Consider the following 15,812-nt stretch of genomic DNA (forward strand, 5'->3'; position numbering starts at 1 on the left):
GTTCCTTGTCTTTGGGTGTCCACCGCCCGCGCCCAGGAACCGCGAGTGGCCTAGATTCTTCTATAGTATTCGATCTTTATTAGCTACCTAGCCAGTGATGTATTCGAGATTATATATTATTCGAGACGATGTATTCGAGATTATATATTATTCGAGATTATATATTATTCGAGACGATGCATATTATGTACTATATGATTCCGTTTTTCCTTATTGATTGCATCCATGCATTGTAATTTGAATACTTAATTGTTTTATATTTCTTCTGTATTAGTTAAATAAAAGCTATGGCGGACAATACCGGCAGAGAGGGAGAAGAGGCCCTGTTCGAGATCATACGCAGCCCTAGCAGGCCAGATGATCTGAATGAAGCAAATGACGGCTCCCAATATCTGAACAATACCGGGGAGGGTGATGATAAGATATTCGATCTCGACGACCGAGCTGATGAAGTCATGAACTATGATTATGATTATGATGACGCAGACAATGATTATGATGACGAATACAATGTTGATCTTGAAATAACAAAGACTACTGGCGAGGTATATTTATATAAGCAGGCATCTAGTGATCATCACATATTTTTTTATTTGAAGATATATTAACGAATCGTTCTTTCTTCTTTCAGCCCTCCGGATCGAGCAAATCTGCTTCTACAGACAGCAGGACAAAGCGCGGCCCGAGCAAAAAGTTGAAGGAGGGTGTAAAGTACAACATCGATTCCATCAAAGCTAGTGGCGAACCCCTCACGCCTAAGAACATTGCGAGCAAGTTCGTTCGTCAGTGCGGAGTTCTTGTGAAGGACCAACTCCCGATCTCCATTCAAGAATGGAAAGAGCCAAAAACTAAACGCCCAGATGTTACTTGGGTCGACGACAGAGCAAAACAAAAGCTTTGGGAATCTCTGATGGAACATTTCACCCTACCAGATTATTTCACTGATGCAGATGTGCAGAAAGTCAAGGACGCTGCTCTTAAGAAGATGGCAATTGCATTCAACACCCACAAGAAAACTGTATGGGCCAACTACCTCGCTGCAGAAAGGAAGACTCCAGAATTCAAGGGAACACTGGAGAAGCAAAGAGAACACTGGCCCGCTTTCGTGAAATTCAAGGAATCAGAATTATCTAAGGAACGGTCGAGAAAAAACAAGGCCAATGCCGCAAAAAAGACGCAGTTCCATAGGCTGGGTCCAGGTGGCTACGCGGTGGCAATGCCTAAGTGGGATAAGTCTGAGCAAGAGATGGAGGATGCAGGGGTCACTCCGGTTACTAGGAGCTGGCCCCCAGGTGCAGAACTTGGTTCTATGCGCATGGGGGGCGTTGGACCCGAAGACAGGCCTGGTTTCGAAGAAGGCAAGTCTAAACGGAGCAGAACAAAAGTTACTTGACGCAATAGAAGATGCTCGAAAGGGGGTGTTCACGCCCAACAGAGACAACGACGAGCTTACGCGCGCCCTGGGAAATCCTGAACACCCGGGAAGAACACGAGGCAAGGGCGTTATTCCCTGGTATGAGGGCTTTTCGGAATGGAACGACGACTACAGGACCCGTGCAAGAAAGAAGATGGAGGAGGAGAAGAAGAGGAAGCTGGAGGAGGAGCAGAGGAAGCAGGACGCGGAACGCCTTCAAGGCCTAGAAGCAAGGCACGCGGACTTGGCACTCAAATTCCAGCAGCAGCAGCAGCAGATCGACTCACTTAGCCAGGAAAGGGGGTCTCAGCAGCGGCAACAGCAAGTGGATGATCATCCAGCATTGGATAGCACCGTCCCATCCATGCCGAGAAGCAGCGTTGGTTTCGCCCCGGGCGACGCACTGCTGGATACATACCCTGTGGATGACATCATAGAGAACACTAACTGTGAGCTACACTACAAAATGAAGAACATATCCATGAAGGTGGCGAACGCCGTTGCTTTTACAATTACCCCCGGAGCAACCTTCCATTGCGCCCCGATTCCAGAGGGCTATGCTCGTGTCTTGGTTGATGAGGTGATGGGCCCATATTCGGGGCTAGAGCTTGACATTCCTGGAGGTGACGACGAGCAAACACTGGGAGAGGCCATACATCGTTTCATCCTATGGAAAAAGGATTGCATCATCTTTCGAAGTCCACCGACACCGCGTCTGCCGACTCCTCCTCGAAGTCCGCCACCGTGTCAGCAGACTCCCGCTCCTCCAAGTCCACCACCGTGTCAGGCCACACCTCCTGCTTCAATCCGGCACAGCGTCAGGCCACACCTCCTGCTTCAAGTCCGACACCGTGTCAGGCCACACCTCCTGCTTCAAGTCCGGCATAGCGTCAGGCCACTCCTCCTGCTCCAACTAAGCCACGTCAGCCGTCTCTGCCGCCTAAGCAATCGCAGAAGAGACACGCCACAGCTATGGTGTGTAGCGGTACGAGTCGAGGTAGTACAGAAAGTACAGGCGGAGACAAGCGATATAAATATAGTCCAAGCAGCCTCGCTCCTCTTCCTCAGAGGCCTTACGACATGACCAAGGAGCAAAACGATGCAATAGTGCGGGCCGAAGTGGACGCTCATTTTCGACCGAAACCGGCAACGCCGCCGAGGGAGAAAGTGCCTGAGGAAAAGATTGACCACTTCATTCGTGTGGCTAGACCACCAGCTCCCAAGCCTGTTGACTCAGACTATGAGCGCCAAATCAAGAAGGCACATCGAGCACGACTACAGAAAGAAGCGAGCTCGAGCTCGAGCCAACAAGCAGCTGTCAAAAAATGCGGGAAAACCGTTCCCCAGCTGGGAGAACAGGCGGCGCAATCGACCCCCCCCCCCCGCTTGTTGTGCCAACAACACATGAGAGTACGCGCGCCCAATATTATTGTGGGCAAACCGTTTACGTTCCCGAGCTGGGCGATGTGGTAATAACCGAGGAGCATATAATGCAGGCTGAAATGCTCAAGATCACTGTTGGACAACTCCTCGAGATCGAGCCCATGCCTCCGCTTAGAGAGGAGGAAATAAAACGGAAATATGTCCGGGGCCAACCTTTGGTCGAGCCCGAGGAGGTCAAGAACCTCCCAACGAGAATGTATGAATTGCATGATTGGTACATGAAAATTACCAAGATTTCCAATCGAGAGTCCCTCATGGTGCAAGTCGAGGAAGATCATTACTTCCATAAGAAAGCTCTGGCCATTGAGTATTCAGAACTATTTCAGTTATTCAATCAAGATGCACTCGACAAATCTATCGTCAGTTGCTATTGTCTGTAAGTGATTTCTTTCTGTAATTTAAGTCTCAAGCTAGCTCTAGTGCTCATTGATTGATCATTAATTACCTGTAATTATATATCCTCACTATATATTCTTTTCTGTGGTATTATGCAGGATGAAGATGTATGAAATGAAAAAAGCTGGACGCTATGGCATTGGGTTCATTGACCCAAATACCGTTAATGAATACACATGGAAATTGGAATGGTGTAGACAAGATGTAGAGAAATGCATGCTAGAGTTCTTGAAGCGCCTCAATAGCAATGAAGATATACTACTTCCTTACAACTTCGAGTGAGTCACACTGTCTTGTACTACAAATTCTGTTTTTGCTTACTAGCTAGATGTTAATAAGTGTATAGGGTTTAGGGTTATAGTTGATTAGTGTTATGCACATGCCCGCTTAATTTATACATGCAAACGTATGCGCATGCAGCTTCCACTGGATCTTGTTAGACATTAAAGTTGACGAAGGAAAAGTTGAAGTACTGGACTCACTACTTAAAAAAATAGTGACTACAGCATCGTGAAGGGGATAGTCGACAGGTTATTTCAATCATTATTAACTATATCTCGGCCTATTTAGTTCGTCATTTCCTGATATGAACTATTTTTAATAACCCCTTTATTAATTTTCTTTGCCGGCGGGCAGGGCTTGGGCAAAGTACATCAAGGTGACTCTAGGAAAATGGCGACAAAAGCTATGTTGGTATCGACCCAAGGTAAGTAATTAAGTAGTACTAACTAGCTAGCTACCATCTCTTTAATTCTTGTTTCAATACCATTAATTAATTAACATGCTTGATTAATTATTATCTGATTAAATTCTATTGTCCTAAAGGCCCTGAAGCAGGCGCCGGGGACTGAAGTGTGTGCATACTACGTTTGCGAGAACATTCGCATGATGGCGTCCGAAAGGAGCAGATCTGATAGACAGGACTGGGTACGTTTGCCAGAACACTATTCACAGATCTTACATGATTGTCGATATCTAGTCACACAACTAATACACATGCATATTGATCTCCTTCTTAACAGTTCAAAGAGGTGCGGGATAAGCTCCTATCAGAGGAGCGCATACGAGCACTTCAAGAGGAAATAGCGGGATTTTTGCTCGACCAGGTCATTGATCCCAAAGGAGAATACTATTACCCGCTACCGCCCCATGAACCACTTGTCATCGTGCTCCGAAGGCACCAAGGCAACATGTAGAAGAAATTGTATATATATATACATGTGTATGTGTGAATAATTAATGGTGGTTGTGAGACATTCAATTATATATATATGATCAGTTCTGCAAGAAAATCTATTTATATATATGCATAACGTGTACAATATATAGTATCGTAAAATACCAGTAAACAAAAAAGAATTAAATGGAAAACACAAAATTAATGGAAAAATAAAAATTAAAACCAAAACCCCCCAAACATTTAGTACCGGTTGGTGTTACCAACCGGTACTAATGGTCTACCAGCACCCGGGCCTGGCTCGTGCTACGTGGTGGCACTTTAGCGCCGGTTCGTGCCGAACCGGTACTAAAGGGGGGGCTTTAGTCTCCCCTCCATAGTGCCGGTTGCAGAACCGGCACTAAAGGCCCTTACGAACCGGTGATAAAGGCCTGTTCTGCACTAGTGTGAGGTCAACTCCATCCAATCCAGAATTTTCAATACGCAGAACTCGAAGGAAGTTGAACAGTCGCAGAGGAGGCATACCCTCACAATCACCAAAGATCATAAAAGTCCGAACTTGTGACAGACAAATGTTACCCCATAACTTTGTTTCAATAATTTCTTCATCCGGGTGGAGAGACAGTCGACGGACATTGTTATCCAGTTCTGTGATGGCTTGAGGGTCATCCACTATGGTGAGAAAATTCTCGTCGGCACACTTAGACAAGATAAGATCGCGCATCATATCGTGAACTTTGCAATGTGTGACCGATCCACAGTTGTCAAATCTTACAGGTTGAATAAGGCTCCTGTTGACAAGCTCGTTGAAATAACTTCTTGCAACCTTCTCTACATCTTGTCCCTTCTCTTTACTAATAAAATCTCCGGCAACCCATTGAAGTTCCAAATGATGCCTCTGTATTTTGAGGTCCTCGGGATACATACCAAGATAAGGAAGGTTCTTGTAGCTGAGGTCTAAGATTTTCCTCATCCCTTCCAACGTGAAATTTGTTCCTGAACCTAGAGAATCCCGTATATGTTCCCAATGCTCTTGGTCGAAGCGTTCACTACTTAGCATGCCTGATATAGTAATAATAGCAAGTGGCATACCATCACATTTTTTGAGAATTTCATTAGAAATATCCCGAAACTGGCGAGGGCAAGCTTCTTCAGAGTTATATATCCTATTAAAGAACAGTCTTCTTGAGTCTTCATCGCTAAGTGGCATCATTTACAAAATATAATCACGAGGATGGGAGCAACATGCCTCAGCCACATCATGTATTCTTGTGGTTGTTATCACTCTGCTGCCAAGGCCATTATCTGGGAAAGCACCTTTAATAATATCACAATTACAATCAAGTATCTGCCAAAGAGTTAACGATAGTGTCAAGTCAAGTGGATTAATTCTATTAAGAAAAAATTGTTCAATGAGATCTCAGTTCTGATTGATAGACGATTAAAACAACCACATTAATTAGTTGGAAATATTTAGTAAACTATTTTTTGAAGAATAATCATAATACATGACTTTGCAATTATTGCCAAAGAAATCTAGTCTATCAATATGAAACCTAACAAAAAAGTTTAATTAAGATAAATCTAGCACACATGGTTAATAAATATCTAAATGCATATTTCTGTTCACATTTTTTTTCTTGTTTGTGTTTCTTACGGATCATCTAGTGATTTTTTCCAGAGTGTTTGTTCGTGCAACAGAGATAGGACACCACAAAAAAAGTATAGCAACTAAAATAAGTACCTCTTTTTCTGTAGATATTCTCTGAGTTTCTCAACAAGAACATTTTCTTCGATATCAAGAGAACGTTCTACACTTCCAAGTTGAGATAGTAAGCTACGGATGAGTTTAGGGATGTTATGCTTTTGCGCCACTGGGACAAATGCACGACATTCAAATCCCACTTCCGGCTGACGGTATATCTCGTTGGCGAGTGTTGTTTTGCCTAGACCTCCAAATCCCACAATGGATACCACCTTCAAATGCATCTCCTTGTCATTTAGCCAATCAGCGAGCTCATCGGTTGGCACTTTCAGACCGACAAAACTAGCTGCATCTTGTTGGAGTATGGCAACTCGTGGGTCAATGGTCACATCGTTTGATGGAGGTGTATTGAACTTATACCTGTTGCGCCTGTCACTAGTTTCAAGCACTAGTTTCTTGATCCCTTCAATCTGGCCAGCAATCTGGTAACGAACATTGAAAGTTTTGAGGAATCGAACAGCCTTCTTGACGAGCCCACCCTTTTCATTTTTGTCCACAATTTTCCGGCCGAAGTCATCAATGATGTTCTCAATGTCATAAGACATGTCTCTTACTTTGTTTCTCCAGTTCTTGGTTTGTGGATCTAGCTCGTCCACAAGTGCAAGGTTCTCGAGAAGATCTTTCATGCTTGTAAGCTCATCACTGAGAAACTGTACATCCTTTCCCACGTTTTTCATCTTGGAGAACTCGCCTCCCATAAGAGTGGACAGTTTATCGAGAACAGGTTTCATGGCGCCGGTAGAAACACCCACCACTACTGCAGTTGCCATATCTTGCTATTGTTCTTTGCTTCAGAAACAAAATTCTGTTGCTCCAGATCTGATTCGGCCCCTAGTTACGCATCTGCAGTATTACATCATTTAGGCCAGGCAAACTGAATACCGATGTACGTAGCATTATAAGACCAGCCATGCCGATCAATTTGAACAAAGAAAGTTGTTACAGATCATGCTAATTTTGCTACATGGGGATTCTTTGAAGAACAAAACTTGTTGCAGATTGGTTGATTCATGGCGGAGAAATGAGAAGAACATGCTAAGCATCATGCGTGATTATTGCATATCTAGTCACCCTTAATCCTATATGATTATGTGAGCGCATCAACCGATGCAGAGCAGATGAGTTGACCCTCCTTTAGAAATAAAAGAGCAAAAATAAGTTAAAAGGCTAGCTAGCACATGTAAATACCTCAACTCCTCCGGCCGAGGTCACCGGCGCCACCATCGCCGGCCCATTCGGAACACGACCAGCTGGCTACCCGGAGAGAGTCGCAGTGCGAGAAGAAGCAGAACGAGGAAGTGAAGGGAAGGAGACGAACTGCTCTGCAACTGCGGTGCGCGGAAGGAGCCAAGAAATGGAGAATGGTGAAGGAGTCAAGGAGAGTTGGTGCACATGCAGAGCACCACCCATGGATGAGAGGTAAGCACCCCTTAATACTATTATTTTTCTGTTCTCTCCCAAGACAAAGAGATGCTTAAATACGTCGTTAGATGCTTTTTTTTCTTTTTCAGTTGGAACGTCGCTAGATGCTTACATGCTAGGAAAGCGGCAGGATCATTTTTATATATATAAAGGGGCCTACTCATTGCTGAATTGAAGAGTTCTGTAATGTATACCTCACTTTCGTTTCTTCCCCGCAACATCGCAGGGAGACCAAAATTAACCAAACTAGAGAAGTCTACTCTGCTACGCCTAAACTAACCCGAACACATCACAAAGACCCTATTTGGATACTCTAACTCAGTTAGAAGTTAGAGTTAGATTCTAACCCTGAACTAACCCTAAACTAACTCTAACCAAAGAAGTGTTTGGATGGCAGGGTTAGATGGAGCGCGGATACGGCGAGGCGTCTTCACGGGCGGTGCGAGAGGGAGGAAGGGAGAGGACAAGAAGCTTCGAGGAAGTGAGGAGGGATCTGCCTCGGGAAGAGCGAGAGAAAACGATGTTTTTTTAGTGGTCCTGAGAAGAACTAACCCAAATAAGCACCTTTTAGGTGGGTTAGATTTTTTGGATGAGTTAGATGCATCTAACCCAAACTAACCCTCCTGTTTGGATATTTTTGGGTTAGTTGAGTCCAAACTAACCCAAACTAACTCTAATCCGTGGATCCAAACAAGGCCAAAGACGTAAAGATCTGGCCTTTACGACGACTTAAAGAAGAGTACAGAAACACGAAAGTTCAGCCAAGTTTTCACGCGGCTAGACTTGAGCCAAATGAGCCGCGCGTACTGACACACAGAAACCTCCCGGGTCACCTGCGCCGAGTGAGTTTGCGGGGTTCACCAAACTCACGACACCAAGCGTCCGCTGACACGTCCGGTCATATGTCCACCAACAGCGGTAGAGGAGCCGATCATTCAAACTGGTGTACCAAATGTCCGTCCATTTTCCTAAATATATAAAATAAAACTAAAGCAAATGTCTACCACTATGTTAATTAAATAGCTAAAGACTACGACATTTGGGGGTTTTGTCCCGTAGAACCACATTTGAGTAAATGTCTACCACTGTTCATTGATTGTCAAAACCCCACTTTTATTCTTTCTTTTTGTTGCAAAAACCTACCACTTCACTCTGATGACCTATTTACTCAAAATTGAGAAACAGTCCTTCATTAGCCAACTGCTCATAGCTTTGGCTCCCGAGTCCCACACCCCGAGTCCCGCTCCTCCTCCCGAGTCACCCCCCGCGTGGGCGGCCGGGAGGCCCCCAGATCCCGTCGGCCGGCCCTCCCCCACTCCTCCTCCTCCTCCCTCGCCGCCGCCCAAGGGCGCGGCCAGGCGAAGCCTGGTCGTCGCCGGCGGCGGCGGGGACTCGGGCCCTCTCGCTCGCGTGGGGCTGGCGCGGGCCGGCGCCCCCGGGCCGGAGCGTGGCGGCAGGCCGGACGCCACGGCGGATGGTGGCGGCACCTCGGCGACTTCGCTCCCCGCGGTAGGAGGCCTCGCGATCTGGTGCGTCGCGGTCGCTAGGGACGGCGGCGGCGTGACCGGATCGGGTCGCGGCGGCGCGGCCGGATCTATGCCCAAGCGTGGGCCTTGATCGCTGGTCTGCCGTCGGCACGGTGGCGGGTGCGACTCGTCGGCAGCTGGGCAGATCCGCCGGGATTCTACCCTTGTCTGGTCCTTGACAGCGCGGGCAACTCCGGGGGAAACCCTAGATCTCCTTGGGATCGAGCGATGACGGCTATTTTGCGTCGTAGTCCCTCTTTAGGGCATCGTTTTAGAGTTTACTCCGGTTGAAGGGACCAGCGACGTCGGTGGCGCACGTATGGTGGAGCAACTGCCGATGAAAATCGCGCCGACTACGGTCATGGCGGACGATGACGGCGTCTTAGATGTCGTTCCCTTGTCGAGGCATCGTCGTTGCAGTCTGCGTCATCAGGCTCGGGATGCTCCGGGGGAAACCCTAGATCTGGGTCTTCCGGATCGGACGATGATGGCGTTTTATCGCTTTCCCTCCTGGGGGCATCGTTTTGGAGGAAGTGATGGCTAGGGGGATGGTGGAGCGGTACTTCATCTCACACATTGATGGCGGCGGAGATCGGCGGCATGGCGCCATGGAGGCTCGGCGTCCGATGCGCGGAGATGGACTCGCGCAGGAGGAGGTAGCTGTCTGGCGTCATGGTGACGTCGATGGCAGAGTGGCCAAACAAGGTAGAAGCCTCAATATGATCTGAAGACGGACCTGTGGAAGATGGTGGCGACGACACACGAGTGCGTCTGACCGGATTGTGCCCCAGACCCGGTATGTGGCTCGGCTGGGGCTTCCGGCTTTTGATGTTAGGCTTAGGTGAGTGGTTTGGGTAGTGGCCCAGATAGCACCCCTTCATCATATGGATAGGAGTAGAGGCATTTGTTGCCAAGATGGTGGATTCAGGTATATTGTTTGTAATACTTTGTAAGGTCCTCGAGAATAATAAGTAGCCGTATGCATCTTCCAGATGCAGAGGCCAGGGGTCATCCTCCTTTTCTAAAAAAAATTTTTACTCAAAATTAACCATGGTTACGACGAGGATGGCCCAGCAGTCAGGTCCACGTGGCACTCAAAGGCAACACCGTTTGTTTGTCCGGTACGATGGACGTTGACATGTGAGACCTACATGTCAGTTCTATCTCCTTCCTTAAAATTCCCCATGGAGACCTCCCGCTGGAGGCAATCCGCCGTCCCACCTCACTCCCACCGCCCCACCCCGCCACCAAATGGAACAAGTCTTATAAAAGAAAACTAGAAAGCTATGATTTCTGGGATTATGATTCATGTTCCTTGCATGCGTGCCGGTGATAGATCGATATAGCTAGCTGGTGTGTTTTCATGTGCTAGTCTGGTTTTGGCGGGGTAAAGGCATGGAGTTGCTGCTCTTATTTGAGTCAACTGGGAAAATAATGTTGTAGTATGTAGGAAAGCAGCAGCCAGACACCGAAACACATACTCCTACACATATATGAAGCTGATGTGAGCGTGTTTTTCTCAGAGCATGCCTACAGCTAGCAGAACTGATGGGCGCTGATGACACATGCATCTAGGTTGTACAGTACTTGGAAAAAGGTTAAAACTTCAAACAGATAGCATCCAGTTTATTACACAAACAAATAACATATTCGGTTTATTACACAAATAGACAACACTCAGTTTGATAAAAACAAAATACTAGTGGAAAACAAACACACCGAAATAAGAAACGATACAATGCAGAGGCTGATTGCGAACTCTGTGCTAACATACCGCGAGTTCTCCAACGGCTCAGACTTGAATTGATGGGGTTATGGTAGCACAGTAGTAGTAGGAGTCGTCATGAGATGCCTTCAGCAGTCAGCAGCCCTGTGCGGAGGATCAGAGGCGCCTTGATCAGAATCATCACATGGCAAAAACGACGACTCAAGATTGCAAATTGTATCACATGTGATGTGAACGCGAGGATGGTTGGGATGCATGTGGAGAGCATTCCTCATGGCAACCTTGGCCCATTTCTCTCCATAATAACTATAGTCTCCATAATAACAATAGTTCATGTATCCGATTTGGGCCGAAAATTCTTCAAGCGCTGACAAGTGTCGGATGCCGGCTGGTCCAGGCACGTGCTGGAACCACCCTACGCCGCTGAATTGCAGGCCGAGCCACTGGAGCTTTGGCATTGCACCAGCCTGGAAGGCCAGGTACGACGCACTGCTCAACCGAATTTCAAAACATTTTAGAACAGGGAATTCTCCGGCGTAGATGACAAACCATTCTCTTAGAGATTTTCTGATGTATAGTCTGAGATGAGCGAGAGCGGGCAACTGTGCTAGAATACCAATATTCCAAGCCTCTAGGACATTGATTACCAGTTCTTTGAGGTTACTGAGTTCCCCCATCCAATTAGGGACCCTGGAAAAGTAGCTGCCCGGTACAGGCTTCCATTCCTTGGCCGTATGTATCGCCCAGATGCAGAGGCCGAGGTCATCCTCCGTGTCAAAAAGAACATCTTCCCGTTCATTCTCATGGTGATTACCCATGTACAGTCTCTCAAGTCGGCGGGGAGGAGGTGACAAGTCCATCAAGACATCCATGCAGCCTATGATATCCAAACCCAGGTACTCGAGGCTGGTACAAATTTTCCCCAAAGAAGAGCACAGAGCATCCATTCGTATCTTGAAGTCGGACGCAGCATACCACTGGCTGCATACTGCTAGTACTCTCAGACTGGTTAACTCTCCAAGACCCTCGACGTTATCTAGTGAGTTCTGCATCACATCAAATTTTTTTAAATATCTCAGGGACTTCATGTTGCCGATGCCATCAGGAATTGGTGTGGAAGACCAACGGATATTCAAGAACATCAAGCATCTTAGATGAACTATATCAGATGGAACATCCATATTATCAAGTAAATCAAGTGTTTCCAAGTGTCGTAGCCCTCTGATCTCTGTTGGTACCGATATCCCAATCTGCTTGGTCATGGCTAAATATCTCAGCTGATACAACTTGGCCAGTGCAGCGGTGCCGGCGGGATAAAGACATTTGGACTCCTCAATAAGAAGAACCCTGAGGAATTTGAACATGGACAGAGGAGGTATATATTGAAGATCGCCAAAGATCATAAACGTCCGAACTTGTGACAGATTAGTGTTACCCGGTAACACTTTTGTAAATCTTGGACAATCACTTTGGAGAGACAGTCGATGGACCGTGTTATCCAGTTTTGACATGGCTCGAGGGTCATCAATTATGGTGAGAAAATTCTCTTCTGCACACTTCCACAAGATAAGATCACGCATCATATCATGAACTTTGCAATGTGTGACCATACCATGGTTGTCAAATTTTGTAGGTTGAATAAGGCTCCTATTGATAAGCTCATTGAAATAACTTCTTGCAACCTTCTCCACATCTTTTCCCTTTTCTTCTTTACTGACAAAACCTTCGGCAATCCATTGAAGTTCCAAACGCTGCCTCGGTATTTCAAAGTCCTCTGGATACATACCAAGATACAACAAGCATGTCTTGAGATGAGGAGGTAGATTTTTGTAGCTGAGGTCTAAGATTTTTCTCACCCCTTCCAACGTGAGATTTGTCCCCGAACCTAGAGAATTCCGTATATGTTCCCACTCCTCTTGATCGAAGACTTCACCTGGTAGCATTCCACTTGCTAGCATGCCTGATATAGTAATAATTGCAAGGGGCATACCGCCACATTTCTTGAGAATTTCAATAGAAATATCCCGAAGCTGACGAGGGCAGGCATCTTCAGAGTTAAATATCCTACCAAAGAATAGTCTTCTTGAGTCTTCATCGCTAAGTGGCTTCATTTTCAATATATAATCACGGGGATTGGAGCAACATGCCTTAGCCACGTCATGTATTCTTGTAGTTGTTATTACTCTGCTGCCAAGGCCATTATCTGGGAAAGCACCTTTAATAATATCCCATGGTAATCTCTCCCATAGATCATCAATTACAATCAAGTACCTGCGAAAGAGTAAAACATAGTGTCAAGTCAAGTAGAATGAATTTACTAAGAATAGTTAATTGTGTTCAGTCAAATTTTAGTTCTGATTGACAATTAGCATAACCAAATTAATTAGTTGGTTATGTTTAATCAACTAAGTTTACAGAAAAAAGTCATATACATTACTTTGCATTTTTTTGTCTAACAAATGTTGTCCAACCATATTAAATTTATCAAAAATAAATGAATACAGATAATTTAACAAACATGTTTATTGAATACCTAAAAACACCTTTTCTTTTTCTTATTTGTGTTTCTTTCTGACCACATATAGTAATTTCCCCCAGAGAGTTTACAAGTGCAATAGAGAAAGAGCACCAAAAATAAAATAGCAAGTAAAATAAGCACCTCTTATGTTGCAGATATACTCTGAGTTTGTTGATAAGAACATTTTCGTCACAACCATTAGTACATGATTTGCTCCCAACTTCAGATAGTAAACTACGTAGAAGACTTGGGATGTTTGGCTTCTGCGTCACTGCGACCAATGCACAACATTCAAGTCCACCTTTGGACTGACGGTATACCTCATTGGCGAGTGTTGTTTTTCCCAGTCCTCCGAATCCCACAATGGATACCACCTTCAACTGTGTCTCCTCGTCCTTCAGGTAATTGACGAGCTCATCAGTTAGCCCCTCCAGCCCAACAAGGCTAATTGCATCTTGATAGAATGTGACAACTCGTGGGTCAGTGGTCACATCACTTGATGGACGAGCTTTAGATTCATATCTTTTGTGTCGTTCACTAGTATCAGACACTAGTTTCTTGATCTCTTCAATCTGGCCAGCTATCTGCTGACGGGCTCTGGAAGATTTCAGGAGTCGAAGAGTCTTCATGGCGAGCCCATCCTTTTCACCTTTCTCACCAATTTTTCGCTTGAAGTCATCAATGATGTTCTCAATGTCATAGGACATGTTCCTCACTTTGTTTCTCCAGAGCTTGGTTTGTGCATCTAGCTCGTCCACATCTTCAAGGCTCTCAAGAAAAACATTCATGCTTGTAAGCTCATCACTGAGAAACTCCACATCCTTCCGCACGTTTTTCACCTTGGAGAACTCGTCTCCCATTAGAGTGGCCAGCTTTTGAAGAACAGGTTTCATTGCGCCGGTACAAAAACCCACCACTATTGCAGTTGCCATATCTTGCTGTTGTTCTTTGCTTCAGCACAGAAATAAAAACTCTTACTCCAGATCTGATTCGCTCCCTAGATATGCACCTGCAGCATTAACCTCATTTAGGCCATGTAAATCGAAACCCCATGTAGGTTAGATGGACCAACCAGGCCGATCGATCTGAACAAGGAATAAATCAACATTTTGCTATAACAACCGTATGGTCATGCTCATGTACGCCGTGTAATACTGAATGGGAGTGACAGAGTTTACATCTTTTGCTATCACAACCTTAAAAGATCCTCTACTTTTGATGTGCACGGAAGACAACTTATGAAAAGAAGAAGATACGCCATTACAGATCTAGTTAACTAGCTAGTTACCCAGACCCCTAGATTTGCAAACATAGAATCAGAAGCTAGCTAGCACATATACATACCTCAACGTCGTCACCGCGATCACCAGCGCCGCGGTAGCCGGCCCATCCAGATCAAGATCAGCTGGCTACCAGGAGAGAGTTTCCATCGACGAGATGCAGAGGGAGGAAGTAAGGCAAGAAGGGGACGAACTCCTCTACAGCTGTGGTGTGGAAGGAGCAATGAAAAGGTACAGTGGACAAGGGGAGTTGGTGTAACCACTGTCCAGAGCACGCGCATGCACATGAAGACCACCACCCTCGGATGGGCACAGCGTCCGCGCTATCTTGAAAAGTGGCCCTAAACCCCGGGCGAATGATCAGCACTAATATAAGAAAAAGCGGCCCGGTTACTCATGTAAGCACCTCTTTGTCTTGGGAAAATATTAAAACCTAAAGGGGGTTCTGGTGTCTAGTGAAAAGCACCGCTTGCTAAGAAGGTGTGGCTGGATCATGAAAAGAGTGTCAAGGCACACACTTAACGTGTTCTCTTTCGAGATGCTTGCTCGATCCTTCCTACCGGAACTGCACGAATCTTGTTAATATGTACTCACTCTGTATGAAAATATAAGACGTTTTTGTAATGGAGACACTGGTTAAAATACTACTGTAATTCATGTTTTCCTCATCAAGGATGCATGCCACGACTGTGGATGCAGCTTAGAGCATGTTGGGAATCGTTGCATGGAAAACAAACAAAATTCTACGCACATGCAATGATCTATCTATGAAGATGCATAACAACGAGTGGGAGAGTGTGTCTACGTACCCTCGTAGACCGTAAACAGAAGCGTTTCACAACGCGGTTGATGTAGTCGAACTTTCTTCGCGCTCCAACCGATCTAGTAACGAACGCACGGCATCTCCGCGTTCTGCACACGTTCAGCTCGGTGACGTCCTCCGCCTTCTTGATCCAGCAAGACGCCGAGATAGTAGATGAGTTCCGGCAGCACGACAGCGTGGTGACGGTGATGGTGAATTGCTCTCCGCAGGGCTTCGCCTAAGCACTACGAAAATATGACTCGAGGGAGTAAACGGTGGACGGGGGCGCCGCACACGGCTAAGACAATGTGTGTCCTTGTGTGGCACCCCCTACCCATGTATA

General features: G+C 45.9%; 3 protein-coding genes across 4 annotated transcripts; all 3 read right to left on the reverse strand.

Annotated features, from left to right (window-relative positions):
- Window positions 1-4,671: 4,671 nt before the first annotated feature.
- LOC123142214 (disease resistance protein RGA5-like) lies at window positions 4,672-5,643 on the reverse strand. The gene has a single exon (XM_044561211.1). It carries the CDS (start codon window positions 5,641-5,643, stop codon window positions 4,831-4,833), a length of 813 nt encoding a protein of 270 aa, XP_044417146.1. The 3' UTR covers window positions 4,672-4,830.
- A 56-nt stretch (window positions 5,644-5,699) lies between these two features.
- Window positions 5,700-7,624, reverse strand: LOC123142213 (disease resistance protein PIK6-NP-like). Of its 2 annotated transcripts, none has more exons than XM_044561210.1 (3): window positions 7,384-7,624; window positions 6,175-7,038; window positions 5,700-5,735 (listed from the first exon to the last, which is right to left on the reverse strand). In XM_044561210.1, exons 2-3 carry the CDS (start codon window positions 6,963-6,965, stop codon window positions 5,732-5,734), a joined length of 795 nt encoding a protein of 264 aa, XP_044417145.1. In that variant the 5' UTR covers window positions 6,966-7,038; window positions 7,384-7,624; the 3' UTR covers window positions 5,700-5,731. The 2 variants fall into 2 exon arrangements, with proteins under 2 accessions (XP_044417145.1, XP_044417144.1); XM_044561209.1 differs by having other exon boundaries at window positions 5,700-5,778.
- A 3,117-nt stretch (window positions 7,625-10,741) lies between these two features.
- LOC123142215 (disease resistance protein RGA5) lies at window positions 10,742-14,963 on the reverse strand. The gene is made up of 3 exons (XM_044561212.1): window positions 14,732-14,963; window positions 13,529-14,396; window positions 10,742-13,140 (listed from the first exon to the last, which is right to left on the reverse strand). Exons 2-3 carry the CDS (start codon window positions 14,317-14,319, stop codon window positions 10,998-11,000), a joined length of 2,934 nt encoding a protein of 977 aa, XP_044417147.1. The 5' UTR covers window positions 14,320-14,396; window positions 14,732-14,963; the 3' UTR covers window positions 10,742-10,997.
- Window positions 14,964-15,812: the final 849 nt, after the last annotated feature.

Source organism: Triticum aestivum, chromosome 6D, assembly GCF_018294505.1.
Source record: "Triticum aestivum cultivar Chinese Spring chromosome 6D, IWGSC CS RefSeq v2.1, whole genome shotgun sequence".
NCBI lineage: Eukaryota > Viridiplantae > Streptophyta > Magnoliopsida > Poales > Poaceae > Triticum > Triticum aestivum.